Genomic DNA, 17,492 nt, shown 5'->3' with positions numbered 1-17,492 from the left:
AAGTCTGATTTTAAATAGTTACACTGAGCTTTTGTGTATTATTCTTTGTATGCCCTTTGCCTAGGGAATATTCTGGAAAGTTTTACATATGGTCCTAACTCTACATCTGTAAAAACAGAAATATTCTATTGATATCAAAATCTAAGGCAACCACCTTGAAAATTATGGCATTCTTTTTTTTTTTTCCTATTTCTGTTAAATGTCAAAGTTAGAGTGGTGATTTATTTGATGACCTTGAAAATGATGAACATATCTCAAAGGTATGTGCAAGACATTGAAAAATCCTACAGCTACATACGAGACATTTTATTAGATTTTATGTCTTCTATTGTGAATTTTGGCAACAGAAATATATTTACATATACTTTTTTCCACTTTAAGACTCAAACTTACAGATATAACCATAGACATTTGTGATCACATATTACTAAATGTTTCTTACTGTATAGCACTATCAAATTCAACTGGTCTTTATTATTTTTCAAATCTATTTCCTTTTTTTTTTAATCTATTTTCTAATCCAGTTGGCCGCTACATTGGAAAAAGCTGAAAATGTTTTACATGTTTTTGTAGTCTCCATAGATTTTTAAAATATATAATTGATAAAAAAATTTTTGCCACAAATCACATTTTCACCATTCATCGACTCTGTGACCTTGGGCAAATATTCTGAGTCTGAGTTCCTTTAAGACAAGCTAATATTTCCTGTGTAGCTAGTCATTCTAAAATTTAAACAGTGTCTGTCAAAGTGCCTTGTAAAGTATTGATATTAAGCCATATACATGGAAGTGAAGCATTTTGTATGTTGCCTTAGTATGTACGTGCACATTCTCTCCCATTCTATGTACAGATATATGAACATATATATATGTAGATATATATTATATTATATTTGCCAGAAGCAGCAGCAGCAGCACCTGAGAAGTTTTAAGAGATTCAGAATCTCTGCATTATCCCAGATCTACTGAATCCAAACTGGCATTTTAAGATATACAGAGATTCATATTAATGTTTGAAAAGCATGACTATGTGGCCTGCTTACAGTGTGATTTCTCGCTCCCTCTTTTTCTCCCACAAACACAGATATGCACACAGGAGTCAGAAACTAGGCAGCAATGCCAAGGAAGGAAAGTAGATTCCTCACCTTGAGTTGATAAAGGAGCAGTCTGAAAGCTACTTTCCATTCTAATTTGAACTGACCATCAATCGTATTTGGAAGAGTAGAAAGTATTAAATGGCTCATTCCTGAGATGGCGATGACAGTCAAGAATGAGGCAGAATGCATCACTGCAGAAATTTTGACTAAAATAGTCTAAGAAGTCCCACCAAATTTTGTAATTCTGGCCTACATGCAAATCTGTGTATTTACAGATACATTCATGTATGCATGCCACTTCAGTTGTGTCTGACTCTTTGTGACCCTATGGGCTGTAGCTCACCAGGCTCCTCTGTCTTTGGATTCTCCAGGCAAGAGTACTGGAGAATGCCCTCCTCCAGGGGATCTTCCTGACCCAGGGCCTGAATCTGAACCTATGTCTCTTATGTCTCCTGCATTGGCAGGCAGGTTCTCTACTACTAGTGCCTCCTGGGAAGCCCCTACAGATAGATTCTGTTCCTATTTTCAATCTCTATCTTTAGAGTCATGTTGTATGAGCGCCATACTGCAGATGACAGACTTCTGTTTTAGTTTCAACTTTTAAAATCATAGCTTTCTAACATGATGTTGATCAAATCTAGTGTCAGTTATCAGAAATAGTATAATTGGCATTCCAAAAGCCATTTCTTGTGACTATTTCATTATTTGCAGAAACTATTAAAGAAATGTGAATATTTGAGATATCTTAGTAATGCAGTTGAAACTCACCCTAATCACAGCAAATCCACTAGATGTGTGAACACTACTGTCATTCAATCATGGATAAAAGATCAGTTACCAGGCTTGTCAATGTAGTCCTTGTCTCACACTGAACTTCTGGCTCATGACAAGGATCAAGGCAAATGCTCTTGAAGGTACGTGTGCTCAGTCACTCAGTTGTGTGCAACTCTTCGTGACCCCATGGACTGTAGCCTACCAGGCTCCTCTGTCCATGGAATTTTCCAGGCAAGAATACTGGAGTGGGTTGCCATTTCCTATTCCAGCTCTTAAAGATTTATTAATTCATTTATATGTGCCCTGGTTTTGACATACAGAAAGCTATACATGTTTAATATAGTTTGATGAGTTTGAAGATATTGCAGATACTGTAAAACCATCACCATAATCTGTATCACAAGCATATCCATCACCTCTAAGGTGTCCTGCTGTTCTCCATTATTATTATTTGTTTGGCCCAAGCTGCATGGCATAAGGGGTCTTAGTTCCCCCATCAGGAACTGAACCTGCGCCCCCTGCATTGGAAGCATGGAGACTTCACCAGTGGATCATCAGGGAATTCCTTTTACTTTGTGTGATAATGTAAACAAGCAGGACCTTGTGGGCCTTTCCCGGGGCAGACCCCCTTCTTTAGCTCCTAACATCTGATGCATATTTTATGAGTTTTTCAGATGCTAAGAGTAAGAGAGAGTAAAGTCGCTTAGTCATGTCAGACTCTTTGCAACCCCATGGACTATAGCCTATCAGGCTCCTCAGTCCATGGGATTTTCCAAGCAAGAATACTGGAGTGGGTTGCCATTTCCTTCTCCAGATGCTAAAACCACCACCAAATGAAGGAAATTAACTACTTGATGACCATGAGCATGTAGTCTGGACCTTCTGGTGCCTAAGGATTGATGACATTAACTGCCCAGCTAGCTCAGTATCAACCAATCAGAAAACTGTGCACAAGCTGATCGCGTACCCTGTGACCCCTCCCTTCACCTGGCCTTTAAAAACACTTCCCTACAGGGATTGTGGGGTATTTTGAGCGTAAGCCACCTGTTCTCCTTTCTGGGCTCTGCAGCAAAACTTTCTGTGTTCCAAATTCTGATGTTTTGGTTTGTTTGCCATCACTGTGCATCAGGTTCACGAACTTTCCTTTGGCACCATTTTGAACATTAAACCTAAGATGTTGTTGTTGAGTCGCCCAGTTGTGTCAGACTGTTTGTGACCCCATGGACTGCAGTATGCCTGGCCTCCTTGTCCCTCACCATCTTCCGGAGTTTGTCCAAGTTCATGTCCATTCCATCAGAGGCCGTCCAGCCATCTCATCCTCTGATGCCCTCTTCTCCTTCTTTTCCCAGCCTCAGAGAGTTTTCCAGTGAGTTGGCTGTTCGCATCAGATGACCAAAATACTGGAGCTTCAGCATCAGTCCTTCCAGTGAATATTTAGGGTTTATCTCCTTTAAGATGGACTGGTTTGATCTCCCTGCAGTCCAAGGGACTTTCAGTTTTCTCCAGCACCACAGTTCAAAGGCATCAATTCTTTGGCTTTCTACCTTCTTTATGGTCCAGATCTCACAACCATACATGACCACTGGGAAGACCATAGTCTTGACAATGTGGACTTTTGTTGGCAGAGTAATGTCTCTGTTTTTCAACACGCTATCTAGGTTTGTCATTGCTTTCTTGCCAAGAAGCAATCGTCTTCTGATTTCATGGCTGCAGTTACTGTCTGCAGTGATTCTAAAGCTCAAGGAGAGGAAATCTGTCAGTACTTCCAACTTCTCCCTTCTATTTTCCATTCAGTATTGGGGCCAGATGCCATGATCTTGGTTTTTTATAAACCTAGTCTTAAGCTGGCTTTTTCACTCTCCTCCTTCACCCTCATCAAGAAGCTCATTAGTTCCTCTTCACTTTCTGCATTAAAGTGGTATCTGTGGTTGCTGATGTTTCTCCAACCTATCTTGATTTCAGCTCGTAACTCATTCAGCCCAGCGTTTCTCATGATTTGCTCAGCTCAGTGTATTGGTTACACAAACAGGCTGACAGCAGACAGCCCTGTCGTACTTCTTTCTCAATCTTGAACCAATCAGTTGTTCCATACAGGCTTCTAACTGTTGCTTCTTGACCCACATCCAGGTTTCTCAGGAGATGGGTAAGATGGTCTGGTATTCCCATCTAAGAGCTTTCCACAATTTGTCATGATCTACACAGTCAAAGGCTTTAGCGTAGTCTTTGAAACAGATAGATGTTTAACTGAAATTCCCTTGCTTTCTCTATAATCCAGTGAATGTTGGCAATTTGATCTCTAATTTCTCTTTCTTTTCTAAACCAGCTTGGACATCTGGAAGTTCTTGGTTTGCATAATGCTGAAGCCTCAAATGCAAGATTTTAAGCATGACCTTACTAGCATGCGAGATGACTGCAATTGTCTGATGGTTAGCACATTCTTTGGTACTACCCTTCTTGGGAAATGGGATGAGGATTGACCTTTTCTGGTCCTGTGGCCACTGCTGGGTCTTCCAGATTTGCTGACATAATGAATGTACCTAGATGGCATCGTCCTTCAGGGATTTGAAGAGTTCCGCTGGACTTTCATCACATCCCCTAGCCTTATTAACAGCAGTGCTTCCTCAGGCCCATTTGACTTCACCCTCCAGAATGTCTGGCCCTGGATGACTAACCACTCCATCACAGTAATACAGTTCACTGAGATCTTTTTTATACAGTTCTTCCATGTATTCTTTCCATCTGTTCTTGATCTCTTCAGCGTCTACTAGGTCTCCACCATTTTTATCCTTTACTGTACACTTCTTTGGGCAGAATGCTCCCATGATGTTTCTAGTTTTCCTGAAGAGCTCTCTAGTCTTTCCCCTTTTATTGTTTTCTTCTATCATTAAGGACTGTTCATGGAAGAAGGCCTTCCTGTCTCTTCTAGTTATTTTTTGGAACTCTGGGTTTAATTGGATGTAACTTTCTCTCTCTCCCTTGCTTTTCACTTATCTTCCTTCTTCCGCTATTTGTAAAGCCGCCTCAGGTAACCACACTGTCTTTGCTTTCCTTTTTCTTTGGGATGGTTTTGTTCACCACCTCCTGTACAGATCTCTGTCCATAGTTCTTCAAGCACACTGTTAACCAGATGTAGTCCCTTGAATCTATTCGTTGCCTCTACTGTGAATTCATACAGGATGCAAGTCTTACCTTGCTGGCCCATTGTATTTCCTGTTTTTCTTTAATTTAAGCCTGAATTTTGCCATGAGAAGCTGATGATCTGAGCCACTGTCACCTCTGGGTCTTGTTTTTGCTGACTGTACAGCTTCTCCATCTTTGCCTACAAAGAATGTGATCAATTTGATTTTGGTATTGACCATCTAGTGATGCCCGTGTATAAAGTCTCTTGTGTTGTTGCAAAAGGGTATTTTCTATGACTAGTGCATTATATTAGCAGATTTCTGCTAACTTTTGCCCTACTTCATTTTGTTCCCCAAGGCCAAACTTGTCTGTTGTTCCAGATATATCTTGACTTCCTACTTTTGCATTCCAATCCCCAATGATGAATAGGACATCTTTCTTTAGGTGTTATTCTAGGAGGTCTTCTAGGTCTTCATAGAACCGATCAACTTCAGTTTCTTTGGTGTCCACGGGAGGGGCATGACTTGGATTTCTGTGATGTTGAATGGCTTGCCTTGGAAACAAACCGAGATCATTCTCTCATTTTTGAGGTTGCACCCAAGTACTGTATTTAGGACTCTTGTTGATTATGGGAGCTACTCAGTTTATTCTGTGGGATTCTTGCCCACAGTAGAAGATATAATGGTCATCTGAATTAAATTCACCCATTCCTATCCATCTTAGTTCACTGATTCCTAGGATGGCAATGTTTATTCTTACCATCTCCTATTTGACCACATCCAATTTTGCTTGATTCGTGGACCTAATATTTCAGGTTCCTATGTAATACTGTTCTTTGCAGCACTGGATTTTATTTTCCTCACCAGACACGTCCACAACTGAGTGTCATATTCACTTTGAGCCAGCCGCTTCATTCATTCTGGGACTATTGGTAATTCTGCTCCACTCTTCCCCAGTAGCATGCTGGACACCTTCAGACCTGGGGGACTCATCTTTTGGCGTCATATCTTTTTGGTCTTTTATACAGTTCATGAGGTTCTCATGGCAAGTATCCTGGGGTGATTTGTTCCCTCTTCCAGAGGATCACGTTTTGTCAGAACACTCTACTATGACCCATCAGTCTTGGGTGGCCCTGCACAGCTTGACTCATAGCTTCATTGAGTTTTGCAAGCCCTTTTGTGATCCAAGAAGGGGACTGATCCGTGACGGGTAACCTAGGATCTACTCTTTCTGGAAAAATGTAAGCATTGTTAACAATAGGCCCTATGGTATACAATAGATTCCTAGACTCATTCATTTTGCATAACTGAAATGTTATACCCATTGACTACATAACCCAAGTTTCTGTGTCACCCCAGCCCCTGGCAACTACCATGAGTTTAGCCACAGTAGGAGAAGATAAACCTAAGACATACTTTTCTTTGAAGTTTATGAATTAAATAAAATAATATGCCTTGTTGATTCCTGTTATAACTGCTTAAGGGAAGCATATTACTTAGTTGGTTTAGTTTCAAGGCATACATTTTAATAGCAATGGTATTATATCTATGGTAGGTGTTTAATCTTGATTTATCAATTAATAATGTATAGGCTTTTCAGATTTGTAACTGCTGATATATTTTCCATTCTCCCAGCAGCAATGCCCCTTCAATCCACTTTAGAAGGAGGATTTCATACACCGATGATTCAGAGTCCATGATGTATGGAATCTCAATTCTGATCATTGCTGCTGCTGCTGCTGCTCAGTCGCTTCAGTCGTGTCTGACTCTGTGCGACCCCATAGACAGCAGCCCACCAGGCTCCCCCGTCCCTGGGATTCTCCAGGCAAGAACACTGGAGTGGGTTGCCATTTCCTTCTCCATTGCATGAAAGTGAAAAGTGAAAGTGAAGTCATTCAGTTGCGACCGACTTGTAGCGACTCCATGGAATGCAGCCTACCAGGCTCCTCCATCCATGGGATTTTCTAGGCAAGAGTACTGTGGCTTGCCATTGCCTTCTCCGTCTGATCATTAAGTGAAGCAATTAAAAACTCATTTCTAATTTGGGATTTAATATACCTTCAGGTGAGACAGTATTGACCAAATTAGAAATAACACCAGGCCAAGGATACACAAGAGTATCCTTTAATTTTCCTTCTCAATAAGATGTTGTCATGGTATTGGTGCTGTTTATTTAAACTTAGAAAGAAGACAAAAGAATTTTAACTATGCCATGGGATTCATTAATAGGAATGAATCCAGAGTTTGGGGTTAACATGTATACACTACTATATATAAAAGAGATAACTAACAAGGACCTACTGTATAGCATAGGGAACTATATTCAATATCTTTTAATAACCTATAATGGAAAAGAGTCTAAAAATAATGTAGATAGTGCTAAGTCTCCTTTGTCCGTGGGATTCTCCAGGCAAGAGTACTGGAGTGGGTTGCCATTTCCTTCTCCAAAAAATAATGTATATATACATATATGTGTGTGTGTGTGGGTGTGTGGGTGTGTGTGTGTATATATAATTTATTAACTTTTAATTAAGGATAAGCACAATACTGTTAGCTTCTGTCATACATCAACATGAAATATATAAATATACATATAAAACTGAATCATGTTGCTGTACACCTGAAACCACCACAACATTGTAAATCAACTGTACTTCTATTAAAGAAAGACAGATACATTAATATATTTTAAAAATTATTCTATGAAAATGTTCCTTCCATCAAATTTTTCTCCCAATCAGAGTCTTCTGGGTTATGCTTTAATTGAAGGTTGACAAATCTGTAGTTTGTACTCAAGTTAATTTGTCTCAAGAACTCTGACATTTATTTTTAAATCATGACTTTGTGTTTGATCCGCCACATTTTTTACAATGCATTTACTACTTCATATAAATTATACAAAGTAGAGGTTTGGTCTGCATCAGCTCTCAGCCACTGCTATGTAAGATTTTTGGAAGAAAAAAAAAAGACAGAAATGATCCCATCTCTGTAGCTCATTTGGGGAGAATACTATTTAAATTTGTTCTTACTGTAAGGCTGAAATTAATCTTGATTTCCCGTCAAATGTACAGGGATTTTACAATATAGTTCATAATATAATATAATTCCTCTAGGGGAGGAGTTAAGATAAACAAGTCACAGACAATGTTTATCTATAAATATAGCAGATGGTGTGGGACTGAGGTCAGTTATTAACTCTGCCGACTTTAATTTCATGGTTATAAAACACAGTAAGCCTCACTGTTTATAAAAGGTGGGGGACAATCTCCAATGGGCTTCAGTAGCCAAGAAACCCTCTGTAACATTAATCTCTTCTAACTGATATTTGGAATTCTCCCAGGGTACAATATTTAAGATTGTGGAGTGACTGCTAGTCACATTAAAATTTTCACTGGGATCATTAGCTAGCATTTCTGTCATTGATCTATTATAACTTTGTTAATGAGTTCCATGTGAGTGAAATTTAGTGAATGAGACAATTCTTTCTAAGCCTTACTAGGTGAATGTTTAACAATTACCTTAGGCTGTTACATATCTAAAAGATAGCCTGATTAATCAAAATCCTACCTTTTTTCTACTATAAAGATGAATTGTAATACCTAACTAGGCAAAATGTACTGAGGGGTAGAATTTCATAAAGGAAAGCCATAGCATCATTGGAATAATCAGCCAATGCACATTACATACATTTACATTTAATGAATCACCTAAAATGTCACAAAACACCATAGAATTTAAAAGAGAAGCAAAATAATGTATGCTTAATATTCCAATTTACTTAAATATAAAATTTAATTGTGATCACTTAGTTCACTAAACATCTGTATGTTTAACTTGATTGAAATTAATTCTTCCCCCCCAAAACACCACTGTTATTTAAAAAAATTTGAAATAGCTCAATTTTTCCATTCTGAGTTTCTAGTGAATAACAGAATTATTTTATAACCACAAAAGTGAAAAAAAAAATCAAAAGCTATACTTCTATTGCTTTTACATTCAGAAGACGTTGATTTTTCACTTCCTAAGAAGGTCAGACTTCCATAAATATGTGATAATCTGATAGGTGAGTTGGGGATTAAAACAATCTCGAGCTAAAAATGTCTTAACAGTTAATGTCTGAACTGTGTGCTCGTGTCTTAACTCCTTGAGAATTAGTGTTCAGTGACAAAATACTCAGGTACGTTTATAGCTCTTATATTAGGCTGCTTCTCCTGCACCCACCCTGATCGTTTTATTACTGCTCTCAAACAGTCTGGTTCCTGTGATTTCTACCAAGTATTCAGGGTGGACCTCACGCCTTGGCTCCAAGGAGCTGGCTCCTGACAGCATCAGTTCTGGTCAGAGTGAAGACTAGATGGGACTGTTGGTTAACATGCCTTCTCTCCTCTCCCACTCAGAGCCTGTTGTCATTGGATACAATACCCTGTTTACTTGATATACTCACTTCTGCAAAAAAAATCTATCCACTCAGACTTCTAGGTTTCAAAATGTGTGAAACATCTGTAACAGAAGATAGCAAACTCTCTCTCAAATGGAGGCTCTACCTCCGTTTCCGTTGTTTTTCTTTTCTTTCTTTCTTTCTTTTTAAGCCTTAAAATCCACCTGAACCATTATCATTAAAGAAATTAATTATTGGTATGTTTGACATATATGTTTGTGTCAACTTGAATCAAAACTAGGGGTGATTTCACTTCAAAGTTATCAACAAAATCCCCTAAACCAGAGCTCAGTTAAGTCCAAATGTCCAAAGCTTGCACCTTCTTGTCTTATGAGTTGTGAAGTGAGGGTGGAATACATTTAGGACAAAATGGACAAGAAGAAGAGGGCTACGGACGGGTCAAGAGGATCCCTGACTCTTTGTGACCCCATGGACTGTAGTCTGCCAGGTTCCTCTGCATGGGATTCTCCAGGCAAGAACACTGGAGTGGGTTGCTATGCCCTTCTCCAAAGGATCTTCCCAACCCAGGGATTGAACCCAAGTCTCCCACATTGCAGGCAGATTCTTTACCATCTGAGCCACCAGGAAAGCCTTTAAGTAAGGCAAACATATGTAAAGCCAATATAAAATGAAGTCGTTCAAAAAGGGAGACAGAATAGGGGAATGAGCAAAACCAGATATTGAAGTGTCTAGGTAGAGAGTTGAGCAGAGTGACTGGTTCAGGGACTCCCCTGAGGGTACTCTAAAAATTCATAAATACAGTGGGTCTTGGGGAAATGTGCACTCGAACAATCACTCTTGTAATGAAGGAATGTTTTTCAGTATCCCAATGTTCAGCCTTAAATTATTGTATTTTTTTCCCTAGTCTATGTATAAGGTAAAATGAATTGTATTATAAAATGTAACCATTATTCTAGTAATATTTTTAAAGCAACTTCAATTATGCAGTTATTTGATTAAAGGTGAAAAAGGCTGTTAAAATTGAATAAAAGTGTTCTCCCTTTTACCCAAATCTATCATACCAATATTATATTAAAATAATGTTATTGAAATAAATTGTTGTCTTATAAAGCAAATTACAACCCACGGGATAAAAATAATGCATGACTTTGATATACTTTCACCTCATTTTCATTGTTTTCTTTCAGACTATCCGACCCTGTCTAAGGTGAAAGGCATTGCATTGCAAAAAGGAAAACATGCAAAGGAGATAACTCTCAGTGGATTTCATCCCTCCTTCAATGGTCAGTTAAAAATCCATCCTCTGGTGCTTGCTTCAGCAGCACATATAATAAAAATCCACCCTCTAAAATATCTTTAGTGTTCGTTCTCTCTAAAAATCCAGTACTTTAAAAACATCTTTTACTTCTAGGCGAAGTCATCTATGGTGTCGTGTGCGTGACGGCCACCTGCGGGATCCTTCTCCTGCTGATGGTCAAACTGAGGTAAGTGGATGCAGCTCAGAGAGGGAGGCTGTAAGGGCACCAGCCCCGTGGGACCACACATCGGAATGGCAGAGCTCAGCAGGGCTGGGGAGCAGTGCTTCTCCCTTAAGACACAGGAATCCTGGGAGGGGTCAATGAGAACGTTACCCTGTCTGCATACGTAAGGGAAGTGTAATCACACTGACGATTCACGCTGCATTTTATAAACACATATGCATCGTTCTTCCAGTGAAATGGCTCTCAATCTTTTCCCCTGTTTTCCTACAAAATCCAAATTGAACTTTGCTGCATTCCTTACTCAGATCCCTTGCAGGATTAATCTGCTCACATAATGGACCTGTTGCCTATTTCACACACTTTATATTTACCTGAAGATATAGTCTTTAATTTCTTATAAGCTGAGTTTTATTCTTATTTTTGTACACAGTTATTAAGTGAGGTATGAAATGAGGCTTCATCAGGCATCTTTTTAAAAGAACTTATTCCTGTTGCCTGAGTTAATTTACTTTTTCCAAATCTTCTCTTTCTTGGCTGCCTTCACTGTGAATGTGAGACCTTAGGTTAAAGATATATCAATTGTAATGTCTAAATGTCTAGGGTTTAAACATTTTCCACTTATTTAACACTTACAAAGAGATATAAAGTGGTATTCAGTTGCTTATTTTTAATTAAAATAATAGTAAAATAATTAATAAGCCATAATAAGTATTTTATATTTAAATATCAATGATGTTCACTTGCTTATTAATGATACCAATGTGTATGAAGTGAAAGTGAAAGTCACTCAGTCGTGTCCAACTCTTTGTGACCCCATGGACTATGCAGTCCATGGAATTCTTCATATATAAAAATATGTATATTTTTGTATAATTTGACTATCATAAATTTTAATGAAAAAATATATATTAAGTGTGTGTACATATGTATATGATATATACATTATATACATGCACCTAAAATATATTTATCAGTAAAATTAAGCCTGAGGGCAGCAGAGGCAGTAGAGGTTTATCTCATGATTCTCAGAGAACAAGATTCAGTAAACTTGATGATGCTGGCACACCTATGGCTCCTCAGACTCCAAGGACTCCATGACCAGAGAGACCAAGCGCAAGACGGAATGGGGAGGTGTGTGGTAGTAGCAAGGGGTGGGGCACGTGACCAGTGTGTGCCCTATCTACAGGCACTCAAGCTTACTTATTTTTAAATGTAATCCCAGCTAAACATATTTCCCTATTGGATCCAACTCCTCTAACCATTTCATTTGATGCTGACCGATATCAATCCCAAACTGTTTTTCTTCAAGGCCTTAAAAGTTGTATTTGTATGAAAAGATATTCTTGGAGTTCCAAGATACAGTTTAAAGGCCAAAGTATTAGAGTCAATTTCAAGGGGGGAAAATAGCATTTGGAATTTATTAAACTTTCCTTTGTTTGGTTTAGAATATTTGAAAGCATGGTTCAGTTACTGGGCTTGCCTAGATATTCCATCACAGATGACTGATGGAGAGAAGCATAAAAAGCTTTCCAGCTTAGCAAAATCCTTGTAGGTCCTCAATCTTTACTTTTTAGCCACACACTTAAAGTATAAAGTTCACATCTGCCACCTGGGCCCAGGGATTTTTACAGATTACTCTTGTGTTTCAGGTAAATAAGGCCCATGACTATTCAAAATTTCCTATATATCAGCTGTTGACTTCCCTTTTCTTACCCGCATAGAAAGGCATGTTCCTTCACTGGATGACAATGAGAGTGTTATAGGCAAAAATCTTGAGTTGGCTGTAATATGTATTAAAAAACAAATTTCATACTATTATTACTTGTATGATTAACAATATAATAATTATACTATATGATTAATATTATTAATAATAGAGCTTATTGTGTATTATATTATAATATTATAACTATGTTATATCATTATTTTATATCATATTTAGTTATAACTTTCTTTCCATGCAATTTAAAATTGATCCTTACATGGATCTGAAAGACCCGGACCCAGTGTTAAAAAAAAGAGAAAAGTAAAAGCCATCATGGAAAGAAGGAATAAAATGAAACAGAAGCATCAGTAACCACAGTACCTATGAAACTCACACTGGAGATCAATAATGCTTTCTTCATGAAAGCGGGCTGCTTACCACTTACCTGATGGGCAAATCTAATCCATGTGAGCACTTGTTTGTATTCAGTAAAGATTTAAGGTTTTTGCATTTGTTTTGTGTTATACGAAATCAAAACAGCTCTAAATCTTCAAAGAATTTTGCAATGAAGCCAATAACTAAAAATTTAAATATATGAGAAAAAAGACTCTCTTTATTTTGTTTTTGAAAATGATTTCTTGGAGAACATAGTTAAATGCATGACACTTAGACCTTAGAATATTCTATTTTTTTAAAACTTCACTTTCAAAAATTTTATTATCTTCCTCTTCAGAACCAAAAATATAAGCACAGACACATTTGTAAAATCCTTAAAATGGCATATTGTTGACTTTTGTTTTTGTATAGACCCTTCAGAATATTGAATCAAAACAAGAGATCCTTCATGAACCCAAATACCTGGCACACTCATGATTCATTAAGAGTCGCGGATGATTAACAATCACTTTTGTTAAAGCAAGTCAACAGAATATCCTTTCCATCATCAAAGAAATTGTTAGGGTGGATTTAATGATCCTGGATCATCAAATATGTTCATGTAGGTATAATAATTGGTATGATGTTAGATTTATTTTTTCTTAAGAAAATATTCAAGTATAAATTTACAGTCATATCTATTGTGACACTAGCATAGAATTAAAGAATTATCCTTGAAGCCAACAAAAAATTGTTATTCTAAATTACAGTCTGCATGATTTGTTTAATAGTAAATTTGAATCCATATAAGAGTAATTGGTTGTGTATCATAATGTAACACTTTATAGTTACAGGTTTTTTTCTGATCAATTTTATAAATGCCTATTAACTTGCCAAAAGGAAAAATGCTAACAAAAAATTCCATATATTTGTTATTTGTATATTCATTTCCAAATCATCAACCAAATCATTAGCATTGACTTTAAGTTTCTAAGTATGCGTGATTGGATGATTTGTTGTAAAAATCAGAAGTTATATTTTTGGATTTTTTAATTTGAGTATTTTTGAACTTTTTAACTTGATGTCTTTGTGTCATGTTGAAAAAGATATAAAGCAACCACACTCACTGAAAAAAATCAATGTGCATTTCAATGATATATTTCATTTGTAAATTTAATTTTTTCTATGCTAATTTTTACTGAGCTTCTGCAATATAAAGTAACATGATAATTGTTAATTTCTATAGTGTTACTATATTGCTATTTTAGGCCTGACTTGACATCTGAATATAATTATGAACAGAAAATTGTGGAAAAGATGTTTGTTAAGTTTTTGATACATATATGCTATTCAACTGTCTACAATCACATTGTTACTCATTGCTAAGAAAAAACATAAGCTTGTTTTATCTGTAGTGACACAGAGGTTCAAATATTCAACAACAGGGACATATATTTAGTGATACATTTACAATTAAAAGTCAGACATTTTCTACCTGCTTGGTAGCATATCTATTGCTGTTCACTATGCTTCAGGTCAAATTGTCTGCTTGCTGCTGCTGCTAAGTCGCTTCAGTCATGTCCAACTCTGTGCGATCCCATAGACGGAAGCCCACCAGGCTCCCCTGTCCCTGGGATTCTCCAGGCAAGAACTCTGGAGTGGGTTGCCATTTCCTTCTCCAATGCATGAAAGTGAAAAGTGAAAGTGAAGTCGCTCAGTCATGTCCAACTCTGTGTGACCCCAAGGACTGTAGCCTACCAGGCTCCTCTGTCCATGGGATTTTCCAAGCAAGAGTACTGGAGTGGGGTGCCATTGCCTTCTCTGTCAAATTGTCTACATTCAATTAAATCTGAAATTAACATTTGGCTGTGTTTAGCTGGTTTTTAGCTAGAAAAGCCAGCCTTTATCTTTTCAAACAGGGAAGAATAATATTCAGTGAGTCACAAAACTCCTTCAAAGAGCTCTCCATATTCCAGAGGCTGTTCACTCTCTTAGTTACATAAGAGAAGGTAAATAGTACTTTCCATCTCCCAGTCACTGCCATTTAATGTAGGCTTGCTAAAGCCTGAGAAACAGACTGTTCTCTAGAAAACAGAGGGAACAAATCAAGTTGTTTTTAGAAATATGTTTGTGTTGAATAGAGAAGAGTGGGGGATAGAGTGTGAAATAATAACTGAGGGTTAAAAAGATTAAGCAATTTCTTGTAGTCTCACAGTGGTCAACAAAAAAATTAGTAATTGAACACCAATAGAGCAGATTTCAGAATCTTTCATCTTAAATCCTAAGCTCAACTGCCATCTCTCATCCCAGCTGTCATTATGCCATTTTTGCACATAAACAACCAGGAAATAGCTGTTTCAAACAATCTTCTCTGAAGTACTGCATTTATCAATTTACATTACTTGTCTAGTAATTAGATGCTTTTACCTGTAATAAATCCCATGGACAGAAGAGCCTGGCAGGCTGTGGTCCATATGGTCACAAAGAGTCTGACATGACTGGAGTGACTTAACACACACAGACACCTGTAATAAAATGCCTTAAGCAAATAGAACATCTCAAGCATCAGTTGATTTCACCATTTAGTGACAACTTCTGGGATTCAAATTTTTCTTTTCCACTATTTTCATAGTCAATGAATGACTGGCACAAATCAAGCTTCACAAGAAGATATGGACATCAGTTCAGTTCAGTCTCTCAGTAGTGTCCAACTCTGCAATCCCATGGACTGCAGCACACCAAGCCTCCCTGTCCATCACCAACTCCCTGAGTTTACTCAAACTCATGTCCATTGAGTCAGTGATGCCATCTAACCATCTTATCCTCTGTCATCCCCTTCTCCTCCCACCTTCAATCTCTCCCATCATCAGGGTCTTTTCAAATGAGTCACTTTTTCCCATCAGGTGACCAAAGTATTGGAGTTTCAGCTTCAGCATCAGTCATTCCAATGAATATTCAGGATTGATTTCCTTTAGGATTAATTGGTTTGATCTCCTTGCAGTCCAAGGGACTCTCAAGAGTCTTCTCCAACAACACAGTTCAAAAACATCAGTTCTTTCATGCTCAACTTTCTTTATAGTCCAACTCTCACATCCATACATGACTAGTGGAAAAAAATCATAGCTTTGACTAAATGGACCTTTGTTGGCAAAGCAATGTCTCTGCTTTTTAATATGCTGTCTAGGTTGGTCATAGCTTTTCTTCCAAGGAGCAAGCATCTTTTAATTTCATAGCTGCAGTCACCATATGCAGTGAATTGGGAGCCAAAAAAAATTAAAATCTTTCAGTGTTTCCATTGTTTCCCCATCTATTTGCCATGTAGTGATAGGACCGGATGCCATGATCTTAGTTTTCTGATGGTTGAGTTTTAAGTCAACCTTTTCACTATCTCCTTTGACTTTCAACACAAGGCTCTTTAGTTCTTTACTTTCTGCCAAGGGTGGTGTCATCTGTATATCTAAAGTTATTGATATTTCTCTCAGCAATCTTGATTCCAGCTTGTGCTTCATCTAGCCTGGTATTTTGCATTGTGTACTCTGCATATAAGTTAAATAAGCAAGGTGACGATACACAGCCTTGTCTTACTCCTTTCCCGATTTGGAACCAGTCTGTTCTTCCATGTCCAGTTGTAACTGTTGCTTCTTGATCTGCATACAGGTTTCTCAGGAGGCAGGTCAGGTATCTAGTATTCCCATCTCTTTAAGAATATTACACAGTTTATTGTGATCCACACAGCCAAAGGCTTTGGTGTAGTCAATAGAGCAGAAGTAGATGTTTTTCTGGAACTCTCTTGCTTTTTTGATGATCCCATGGATGTTGGCAATTTGATTTCTGGTTCCTCTGCCTTTTCTAAATCCATCTTGAACATCTGGAATTTCACGATTCACATACTGTTGAGACCGGGCTTGGAGAATTTTGAGCATTACTTTACTAGTGTGTGAGATAAGTGCTATTGTGTGGTAGTTTGAACATTCTTTGGCATTTACTTTCTTTGGGACTGGAATGAAAACTGACTTTTTCCAGTCCTGTGGCCACTGCTGAGTTTTCCAAATTTGCTGGCATATTGAATGTGACACTTTCACAGCATCATCTTTTAGGATTTGAAATAGCTCAACTGGAATTCCATCACCTCCACTAGCTTTGTTCCTATGGTGCACTTGACTTCACAGTCTCAGATATCTGACTCTAGGTGAGCTATCACACTATCATGGTTATGTGGGTCATGAAGATCTTTTTTGTATAGTTCTGTGTATTCTTGCCACCTCTTCTTAATATCTTCTGCTTCTATTAGATCCATACCATTTCTGCCCTTTATTGTTGCCATCTTTGCATGACATGTTTCCTTGGTATCTCTAATTTTCTTGAAGAGATCTCTATTTTTTCCCTCTATTTCTTTGCATTGATCACTGGGGAAGGCTTTCTTATATCTCCTTGCTATTCTTTGGAACTCTGTGTTCAAATGGGTATATCTTTCCTTTTTACTGTTACCTTTCACTTCTCTTATTTTCATAGTTGTTTGCAAGGCCTTCTCAGACAACCATTT

The 17,492-nt window shown here is 37.7% G+C and overlaps 1 protein-coding gene across 1 annotated transcript in view; it reads left to right on the top strand.

Moving 5' to 3' along the window:
- Nucleotides 1–10,911, top strand: part of GFRAL (GDNF family receptor alpha like) — a 68,542-nt gene extending 57,631 nt beyond the window's left edge. The window contains exons 7-8 of the mRNA XM_059880738.1: nucleotides 10,576–10,671; nucleotides 10,800–10,911. Of these exons, the coding sequence (XP_059736721.1) occupies nucleotides 10,576–10,671; nucleotides 10,800–10,876 (173 nt within the window). The 3' untranslated portion in view covers nucleotides 10,877–10,911. The remainder of the gene's footprint in view (nucleotides 1–10,575; nucleotides 10,672–10,799) is intronic.
- Nucleotides 10,912–17,492: the final 6,581 nt, after the last annotated feature.

The sequence above is a fragment of the Bos taurus genome, chromosome 23, assembly GCF_002263795.3.
Source record: "Bos taurus isolate L1 Dominette 01449 registration number 42190680 breed Hereford chromosome 23, ARS-UCD2.0, whole genome shotgun sequence".
In the NCBI taxonomy this organism is placed as follows: domain Eukaryota; kingdom Metazoa; phylum Chordata; class Mammalia; order Artiodactyla; family Bovidae; genus Bos; species Bos taurus.
The sequence above is the reverse complement of the archived record's forward strand: the minus strand, read 5'-3'. Positions and strand labels throughout refer to the sequence as shown.